The sequence below is a fragment of the Colias eurytheme genome, chromosome 6, assembly GCF_061535395.1.
Source record: "Colias eurytheme isolate Ceu_HAF_F1 chromosome 6, ilColEury1 Martin Lab GWU primary, whole genome shotgun sequence".
NCBI classification, from domain to species: Eukaryota; Metazoa; Arthropoda; class Insecta; order Lepidoptera; family Pieridae; genus Colias; species Colias eurytheme.
Window position 1 is genome coordinate 14,065,001 of NC_142985.1, and position 10,667 is coordinate 14,075,667.

The window sequence follows — 10,667 nt, forward strand, 5'->3', positions numbered from 1 at the left end:
TTGATTGATCGATTCTTGATTGATTGATCGATTGATCGATCGATATATCGATTGATTGATTGATTGATTCAATGATCGATTGATCGATTGATTGATCGATTGATTGATTGAATGATCGATTGATCGTATTGATTGATTGATTTGATTGATCGATCGATATATCGATTGATTGATTTATCGATTGATGAATTATTGATTGATCGATTATTGATAGATCGATTATTGATTGATTGATCGATTGATCGATCGATACATCCATTGATCGATCGATGCATCGATTGATCGATTGATCGATTGATTGATTGAATGATCGATTGATCGACTGATCGATTGATTGATCGATTGATTGATTGATTGATCGATTATTGATTCATTGATTGATTGATCGATTGATCGATCGATACATCCATTGATCGATCGATGCGTCGATTGATCGATCGATGCGTCGACTGATCGATTGATTGATCGATTGATTGATTGATCGATTATTGATTTATTGATTGATCGATGGATCGATACATCGATTGATCAATTATTGATTGATCGATTGATTGATTGATAAATTATTGATTGAACGATTATTCATCAAAATCCGTTGCGTACTTTCAAAGATTTAAGCGTACAAAGGGACATAGGGAGAGAGAAAGCGACTTTGTTTTATACTATGTACTTGACCTTGAAAACACGAGGCGCGTTAGTCGCGCGCGGCGTAACGGCAAAAATTAAACAAGCAGAGACTTCTTTGACGTGATGCGATGCGCGGTGCGCATGTGAGAGATTGTGTACGTATGTCGTGTATGTATATCATTATTTCGTCGCTGTTGTACCGCGTCGCCCGTGCGTGCGTGTGCGTGCAGTAGTAGTAACATTGCGTCTGCCGACGGTTTGATAGATTGTCAGTTTCGTAGATTGTATTCTATATGTCGCCTCTTTGCGACGAAACCGTGTTATTTCGAAAAAGGCGATTTTACAGGAGAGCATTTTTAAACTTTCAAAAAGGTATATTAGGTAAATGAACGTTTTTATGGGTTACATCTATAACAAATTATATGAATTATCTTATTAACTATTGCATAATGCAAAAAAAATACCCTAATTTAAAAGATTTTAGGACAAAAAAAGCATTAAAAAAAAAAGGAAAAAATATGTCACATTTTTTCTGAAAAAGTATAAGAAGAACGATGTAGCAAATTAATCTGTCACGTTGTTGATGCTATTATTTTTATTTTATGCTAAATTATAATATAAAAACACATTGTTGAAATTAGAAACATTTATTAAACAGATGAAATAGTTGTAGCTAAACAGTGGTTTCTTTGGACAAAACTATTACTAATCAACAGTTAGTCAGCCTTTATTGAATGTAATCAATATTCTTCTCACTTTATGCTTATTTCTTCTTACGTTGCATACATTTTTCCAGTCATTTATATCACAGAAACTCAATTCATTCACATGGAAAGGCTCCCCTTTTTTTCTGGCAGCTTTTATGGCACCAATAAATGCGTCAGGGGTATACATAGGACCTGATCTTAACTGACGTTTTACTTCTCTTTCTATTTGAGAATGGGCTGAATCGCCTTCATTCTGTGTGTGACCCTTGATTAAATATTTATGTGTCACTGACTTGAGATTTGGCAAAGTCTGTACAGCATATAGGTACATCGCTATCATAAACTTGTTTTTTTGCTGGCCAGCACAGTTATCTGAGTAGAAGACAACATCCAGATCTTTGGCCGTTTCTGAAACTTTCATCAGATATTTGAATACACAAGTGCCGATTTCGTTTACGCCTCTGTTAGCGTTTGATTCATCCCATACGAAACATTCAGCATTGTTAGTCTGAATATTATAAATTGTCAAGTTAAGTACATTCAGTTTTGACTTATAGTAAAAAACTGAAATTTCACCCTTAGGGCATTGAAAGACTGCTTGAAGATCGTAAACAGCAACTAAAATATTTTTGTTATTCTTGTCGTTTGCCTTCTCAATTCGTGACAATTGCTTTTCTCTTAGATGCATCTCATAGATTTCTTTTCCTAACTCCTTCTCTTCAGCTGTACTATTTTTATTTACTTCGCATATATCGCACAAGTCTTTTTTTGGAATAAAGAATGAAATGTTAAATTCTTGTGTAAATATGCGATAGAACATCAAGTATGTTGCAAAACGGGTATTTTGGGATTTACATTGTTCAACATAGTCCCTATGGAGATCTGTAATAGCTTTGCTACCATCGATGTAATGTCTTTTCGAGTTAGCACGAATGTAGTGCGATTCAATTTTTGGTATTGACTCAATAAACACTCTTACACCATCTTTTATATTTTCATCCACTTTGTTGTGATTTTGATGACACCCACACACATCTTTCATTAATGAAATGTTAGTATCTTTATTTTTTTTCTTTAAAGCCGTCTCTATAGGGCGATTATTAATCCCCAAAGTGTTCTTAAAAAACAGTTTACATACTCTAATCTTCACTCCAGAAACAGTCAAAAAGAAAGCATTATTATTATCACGATTTAATGCTATGGTTCCGTCCGGATTAACTTTAACGTATCGATGTTTAGGGACGACTACTTCGATATTGTTTGCGATGAAAGACCATTGCTTTTCAATCTCGCCTAAATCCCAGTATTCTTTTAAAAGTTGTTGTCTTTGCTCCTCAGTGATATTAGATCCACATTTAAATGTACATGTTTCTTTGCAAGATGGTTTTAGTTTACGTTCCGGTATAATTTTATTAGTTTTTGTTGATTTGTATGATTTTCCACAGTTTCTTAGTCGCTTCGCAACATTTTTTTTCCATAATAATTCTCTTTTGGGCCTTTTTTTACCTTTTTTAGTAGGGGTATTATCTGGTTCATTTGACTCTACTTGCGTGGTGCTAACATTTTCGACGGCAGGTGGTTCATTTTCTGATATTAGCAGGTCCTGTTGATTTACGGTATGAAATACAATTTCATGCTCATCTGTTGGGGTCACATTCAGGTCTATAGCATTGAGTACTGTGCTTACAGTAGCTGCACTAGAATGAAAAACGTCTTGATCCTTTCGAAAGTCGATGTTGGTATAGACGTCATTGTTGTCGTCAGATTCTGAAGAGCTCACACGTGCTGGTTTCATAATTTCATAGTTGGGGTCTTTTACGGAATCATCACTATCTAAAAAAAAAACAAAAAAAATCTATTAAACTTTCAATTATCTATAAGTCAGTAAATAAATGTAAGATACAGTTATCGAGTACCCACAATAATATGAGTTTTATTAAATTTATACCTTCGTAGAAAGACGGACCACTGCTTGATGAACTACTGCTACTTGAGGAACTACTGGTGCTACTACTAGTTGATTCACAACGGCGACGATTAGTGACCATTGAGTCTTCTTTGTCTAAAACAATATCAAAATGATAAATATTATGATAACTACCATAATGTTTTCCACGCTTCACTTTACCATCTATAAGCCTCACACGAAACACACGAAAAGACGGGCGTCGAATAACATTACATACAATAAAATTAACTAATAATGTTACTTACATTCGGCAACTGCTGCAGCGCTGCAACCAGTCACCTCCTCATTTCGGTTGCTTTCATAGTTAGTTTCCATTGGAAAAGTTGAATCGCCTTGCTCGATATTATTGTTGTCGCTTTCATTTTCATGTATTTCCATTTGAGAAATGGAATTGCTTTGTTCTCCGTCATTATTTTCTTTTGTTGCTAATAAAACTAAGTATTTGGACCGCGTCCCCATCTGAAAAAATAAGTCTTAATAGTATTTTCTTTTAGTGCTTACAACGTGATAAATCATTATGTATTGCATTGAAATAAGAAACATATCTATAATAACAAAAACCGGCCAAGTGCGAGTCGGGCTCGCGCACAAAGGGTTCCGTAGCAGCAAATATAATAAATTACAGTTAAATCAACCTATCTCAAAAACTATAAGAGATACTTTGATCAAACCAAAAATCGTTGAAAGAGTTAATTAGCATGCATCACCTCTATTTTTTTTAGAATTTTATACCCCGTAGTTATAAAAATAGAGGGGGGGGGACATACTTTTTACGACTTTGAGAGCTGATATCTCAAAAACCGTTCACTTTAAGAAAAATGTTTTTTAGAAAACTTTATATCATTTTAAAAGACCTTTCCATTGATACCCCACACGGGTATGTACATCGAAAAAAAAAATTTCATCCCTCAGTTACATGTATGGGGGGCCCCACCCCCAATTCTTTTTTTTACTATTTAGTGTCATATTTTTGTAGCGGTTCATACAACACATATTCCCATCAAATTTCATCACTGTAGTACTTATAGTTTCCGAGTAAATCGGCTGTGACAGACGGACAGACGGACAGACGGACAGACGGACATGACGAAACTATAAGGGTTCCGTTTTTGCCATTTTGGCTACGGAACCCTAAAAACGGAACAACAATAAATGACCATCACTCATTTCTTGTAATAAAAAACCATTCATCATCAACAATGTTACACCTTATGATATCACAATTCAAAAATGTTATTATTTCAACAACAACGTGATATCAGATTTTATAAAAAGTTGCATTTGAAACATTTTTTCAAGAAAACCGAGTTATATTGCTTTACCACAGTATAATAACAAAAAATATCACTGAATTTAAAGATATGTTTGCAATAAAACTGTGGTACACTCGTGATATCACGTTTTTGCAGAAAACTGAGAGCTCCTTACCTTTGGCGCTTAAAGAGAAAACTAACTTGTCACAGTGTTGAAAACAGAGTACTATGTGAAAGGGACAACGCGATAACGCAACGTACCACTGTAGTGACGTCCTTTTCGCTCATGGTCTCGCTGTCCTTCACTTTTAAAACACCACGTTTTTGCACAAAATAAAGTTGAATACGGCGGTTTCGATTATCAAATAAAAAAAAAAAAACATTTTGCGAAATATCACGTTTTTCTCGCAAAGAGGCGATGTGTAGTGTAAATAAATATTACGCATCTTGATACACTCTCGGAGCGCAGACCGTGAAAAATATACGACTATCGAACGGCAGTATAAAAATTTTCAATGCTCACATCGCACACGTTTGTGATGTACCAATGGGCTATTATCAGATGTTTTATATGTGTGTGTGAAACACCACGTATATACCAAAACTTGGTCGCAATTTTCGATCCTTCCACTCTCCGTGCGTAGATTGATCGTTTGCGTCATAAAAGTTGACCGATATTAAAATTTTTTCCTTCGCTTGATGCGAATGGGAATTGTTAAGGGGTGTCTCGTTAAGATGATACTTTCAACGATTAAACCTGACTGTGTTCAGATTTATCCACGTTTGCGCGCGCGGCGCGTGTGTGAATAGTGTGCGTGTGACGGTCGCCGCCGTTGCATATCGTGTTATTTATTACCACGCCGCGCGCGCATATGTATATAGAGAAGCAAACGTCGCGGCGGCATCGTCGTGTTACGTTTGAGGCTCTAGCGGAAGCTTTAGTTAGCTCCCTGGTTGATCCTGCCAGTAGTTATATGCTTGTCTCAAAGATTAAGCCATGCATGTCTCAGTGCAAGCCGTATTAAGGCGATACCGCGAATGGCTCAATATATCAGTTTTGGTTCCTTAGATCTTACTCAGTTACTTGGATAACTGTGGTAATTCTAGAGCTAATACATGCAATCAGAACTCTGACCAGTGATGGAATGAGTGCTTTTATTAGATCAAAACCAATCGACGGAGGGCCTGGCGTCTGAAGTCGTTAATTTTGATGAATCTGGATAACTTTTGCCGATCGCATGGTCCAGTACCGGCGACGCATCTTTCAAATGTCTGCCTTATCAACTTTCGATGGTAGTTTCTGCGACTACCATGGTTGTCACGGGTAACGGGGAATCAGGGTTCGATTCCGGAGAGGGAGCCTGAGAAACGGCTACCACATCCAAGGAAGGCAGCAGGCGCGCAAATTACCCACTCCCGGCACGGGGAGGTAGTGACGAAAAATAACGATACGGGACTCTTACGAGGCCTCGTAATCGGAATGAGTACACTTTAAATATTTTAACGAGGAACAATTGGAGGGCAAGTCTGGTGCCAGCAGCCGCGGTAATTCCAGCTCCAATAGCGTATACTAAAATTGTTGCGGTTAAAAAGCTCGTAGTTGCATTTGTGCGCCGCGCTGTCGGTGCACCGCATCCGCGGTGATACTGACACGTTTGCGGAGCATATCGTCGGTGAGCCGGTCGTTAAAAGCCGGTTCAATATCAAAATCCTATCGCGGTGCTCTTCAGTGAGTGTCGAGGTGGGCCGACAATTTTACTTTGAACAAATTAGAGTGCTCAAAGCGGGCTCAAAATGCCGCTTGAATATTTCGTGCATGGAATAATAGAATATGATCTCGGTTCTATTTTGTTGGTTTTCAGAACTCCGAGGTAATGATTAATAGGGATAACTGGGGGCATTCGTATTGCGACGTTAGAGGTGAAATTCTTGGATCGTCGCAAGACGAACATCAGCGAAAGCATTTGCCAAAGGTGTTTTCATCAATCAAGAACGAAAGTTAGAGGTTCGAAGGCGATTAGATACCGCCCTAGTTCTAACCGTAAATATGTCATCTAGCGATCCGCCGACGTTACTACAATGGCTCGGCGGGCAGCTTCCGGGAAACCAAAGATTTTGGACTCCGGGGGGAGTATGGTTGCAAAGCTGAAACTTAAAGGAATTGACGGAAGGGCACCACCAGGAGTGGAGCCTGCGGCTTAATTTGACTCAACACGGGAAATCTCACCAGGCCCGGACACCGGAAGGATTGACAGATTAATAGCTCTTTCTTGATTCGGTGGGTGGTGGTGCATGGCCGTTCTTAGTTGGTGGAGCGATTTGTCTGGTTAATTCCGGTAACGAACGAGACTCTAGCCTGCTAAATAGGCGTCGTCATTTAGGTGTGCGCGGCTCTCGGGTCGCGCAACTCACTGGCGGCGTATTAAAATTCTTCTTAGAGGGACCGGCGGCTTTGAGCCGCACGAGATTGAGCAATAACAGGTCTGTGATGCCCTTAGATGTCCTGGGCCGCACGCGCGCTACACTGAAGGAATCAACATGTTCTCCCTGGCCTAGAGGCCCGGGCAACCCGTTGAAACTCCTTCGTGCTGGGGATTGGGGTTTGCAATTATCCCCCATAAACGAGGAATTCCTAGTAAGCGCGAGTCATAAGCTCGCGTTGATTACGTCCCTGCCCTTTGTACACACCGCCCGTCGCTACTACCGATTGAATGATTTAGTGAGGTCTTCGGACCGACACGCGGTGGCTTCACGGCCGTCGGCGTTGCTGGGAAGTTGACCAAACTTGATCATTTAGAGGAAGTAAAAGTCGTAACAAGGTTTCCGTAGGGGAACCTGCGGAAGGATCATTAACGTAACGACGCACTGCGCACTCTCGCACTACTCGCATACGCGCCTCGTGTGTGTTTGTGTATTAGTACGAACGAGTGTCGTGGGACGCGTGAATGTGACTGCATCCGTTAAAAAAAAAAAAAAAAAAAAAAAAACGAATACCTCTAACATGTCAGTGTATATGACGTGTTAGAGTGATTCGCGAAAGCGCCGCGGTACATATTTTAACCTATGTACACGCACGCAAACGTTACATAAAAGAGCGCGCACAACGCTTTGATTATTAAACGAAAACATTATTAAATAAACTATTACCCTGAACGGTGGATCACTTGGCTCGCGGGTCGATGAAGAACGCAGTTAACTGCGCGTCATAGTGTGAACTGCAGGACACATTTGAACATCGACATTTCGAACGCACATTGCGGTCCGTGGAGAAATATCCAGGACCACTCCTGTCTGAGGGCCGGCTGTATAAAAACAACAATCCACACTGTTCGTTCACACGCGTGTTTTCACGCGTGTGGTGAGCATGTGACGGTTTAGCGAGCGCATTGTGTGCACGCTATCCGTTTGAAAATTTTACCTGTATCATGTTCTACGTGTGCGCGACTCGGTGTGAAACCGTTGTGGACGCTTCTCGCGCGACGCTCGTATGATATGTCTCGTGTTGAATGTGTCGTGAACTGTTTCGCATATAAGCCGGGCCGCATTCAAAGCGCTCGTAGTGCGTGTTATATTGTGTATAATATATTATTTTTGTCATAATAATAATATATATGAAAGTGAAGCGTAGGCGGACTCGACGTCCGTGTAGCGTCGTAGTAGCGCTGACGGATATCGCGTCTGCCTCCCACTTTTTATCGTTGGCCTCAGATCAGGGAGGATCACCCGCCGAATTTAAGCATATTAGTAAGCGGAGGAAAAGAAACTAACCAGGATTCCCTTAGTAGCGGCGAGCGAACAGGGAATAGCCCAGCACTGAATCCCGCGGTCGTAACGGTCGCGGGAGATGTGGTGTTTGGGAGGTTCCGCTTTCTCGTAGGTTTCGCACCTGTCCAAGTTCGTCTTGAACGGGGCCGTTTTCCCGTAGAGGGTGCCAGGCCCGTAGCGACGGAGCGAATCTGCGAGAGGGACACTCCTCAGAGTCGGGTTGCTTGAGAGTGCAGCCCTAAGTGGGTGGTAAACTCCATCTAAGGCTAAATATTACCGCGAGACCGATAGCGAACAAGTACCGTGAGGGAAAGTTGAAAAGAACTTTGAAGAGAGAGTTCAAGAGTACGTGAAACCGTTCAGGGGTAAACCTGCGAAACTCGAATGAACGAACGGAGAGATTCATCGTCATTCCGCGGCGTACCCGTTCGCGCCTTGATGTTTGCACTTGCGCGTCTCACGGCGTGTACGTGCGGGCACAGGTCGTGCGGGTCGACGTTCGCGGACGGCGTGCACTTCTCTCTTAGTAAACACTCCGCAAGGGGTGGATACATCGCGACCCGTTCTCTCTGTCGGTCTAAGCGTCGTTCGGGAGCCTAGCGGCCGCGTCTCAACAACGCCGGCCGTTAGACCGTGACGTACGCCGACCGGCGGAGGACGGTATATTCATATATGGGAACCGCGCACGCGTTTCGACGCGTCAGGCCCGACGCAAGTGTTTCGTGTCATCGCCGACGTCCTGCCTATGTGCGGACGACGACGTGGCGCCGCTGTTGTCGCAGCCGTGTAGTCTCTGACTGTGCGCGTGTCCGTCTGCGATGTTTCAGTTTCGGGCACTCGCAGGACCCGTCTTGAAACACGGACCAAGGAGTCTAGCATGTGTGCGAGTCATTGAGTTTATGTACGGCATTCCGTGCCGTATGATTGATAAAACTGAAAGGCGCAACGAAAGTGAAGGCGTGCGCTTGTCGCGCGCTCAGGGAGGATGGAGCGTCGCGCCGCAAGGTCGACCTCTCGCACTCCCGAGGCGTCTCGTTTCCAATCTGTGAATGTAGGCGCGCTCTGAGCACAGATGCTGGGACCCGAAAGATGGTGAACTATGCCTGGTCAGGTCGAAGTCAGGGGAAACCCTGATGGAGGACCGTAGCGATTCTGACGTGCAAATCGATCGTCGGAACTGGGTATAGGGGCGAAAGACTAATCGAACCATCTAGTAGCTGGTTCCGTCCGAAGTTTCCCTCAGGATAGCTGGCGTCGATGTGCAACAGTCTCATCCGGTAAAGCGAATGATTAGAGGCATTGGGGCCGAAACGACCTCAACCTATTCTCAAACTTTAAATGGGTGAGAACTCCGGCTTACTCGAACGATGAAGCCGGAGATCTGATGACGGTGCCAAGTGGGCCAATTTTGGTAAGCAGAACTGGCGCTGTGGGATGAACCAAACGTAGTGTTAAGGCGCCTAAAGAACGCTCATGGGACACCATGAAAGGCGTTGGTCGCTCATGACAGCAGGACGGTGGCCATGGAAGTCGGAATCCGCTAAGGAGTGTGCAACGACTCACCTGCCGAAGCGACCAGCCCTGAAAATGGATGGCGCTGAAGCGTTCTGCCTATACACTACCGTTACGGGCACATGCGTGTCGTAAGACGTGTTATTATGCCGTAACGAGTAGGACGTGCGCGGCGGAGAGCGCAGAAGGGTCTGGGCGTGAGCCCGCTTGGAGCCTCCGTCGGTGCAGATCTTGGTGGTAGTAGCAAATACTCCAGCGAGGCCCTGGAGGACTGACGTGGAGAAGGGTTTCGCGTGAACAGTAGTTGCTCGCGAGTCAGTCGATCCTAAGCTCAAGGAGAGATCTTATGTCGATGTGGCGTGTTTTTATGTTGTGTAATTACACTTACTAATAAATAACGCCCTTTGAGCGAAAGGGAATCCGGTTCCTATTCCGGAACCCGGCAGCGGAACCGTTTCAATAATCGTTCTCTCGCTTATCAAGTGAGTGTTCGACGGGGTAACCCAAAGTGGCCTGAAGACGCCGCCGAGGGGTCCGGGAAGAGTTTTCTTTTCTGCCTGAGCGTTCGAGTTCCATGGAATCCTATAGAAGGGAGATATGGTTCGGAACGCGAAGAGCACCGCATTTGCGGCGGTGTCCGGATACTCTCTGCGGACCTTGAAAATTCAGGTGAGGGATGTACGTGGAGATGTCGCGCCGGTTCGTACCCATATCCGCAGCAGGTCTCCAAGGTGAAGAGCCTCTAGTCGATAGAATAATGTAGGTAAGGGAAGTCGGCAAATTGGATCCGTAACTTCGGAATAAGGATTGGCTCTGAGGACCGGGGCGTGTCGG

General features: G+C 43.2%; 1 protein-coding gene, 2 non-coding genes and 1 pseudogene across 3 annotated transcripts; 3 read left to right on the forward strand and 1 right to left on the reverse strand.

Moving 5' to 3' along the window:
• Window positions 1-1,347: 1,347 nt before the first annotated feature.
• On the reverse strand, window positions 1,348-3,848 carry LOC149908194 (uncharacterized). The gene is made up of 3 exons (XM_090102752.1): window positions 3,549-3,848; window positions 3,283-3,396; window positions 1,348-3,167 (listed from the first exon to the last, which is right to left on the reverse strand). Exons 1-3 carry the CDS (start codon window positions 3,760-3,762, stop codon window positions 1,348-1,350), a joined length of 2,148 nt encoding a protein of 715 aa, XP_089958878.1. The 5' UTR covers window positions 3,763-3,848.
• Window positions 3,849-5,503: 1,655 nt separating this feature from the next.
• On the forward strand, window positions 5,504-7,408 carry LOC149908195 (small subunit ribosomal RNA). The gene has a single exon (XR_016456890.1). It is a non-coding gene; the product is annotated as a small subunit ribosomal RNA (ribosomal RNA).
• Window positions 7,409-7,700: 292 nt separating this feature from the next.
• On the forward strand, window positions 7,701-7,857 carry LOC149908196 (5.8S ribosomal RNA). Its single transcript, XR_016456871.1, has one exon. It is a non-coding gene; the product is annotated as a 5.8S ribosomal RNA (ribosomal RNA).
• A 398-nt stretch (window positions 7,858-8,255) lies between these two features.
• Window positions 8,256-10,667, forward strand: LOC149908197 (large subunit ribosomal RNA; annotated as a pseudogene; the record flags this gene model as incomplete).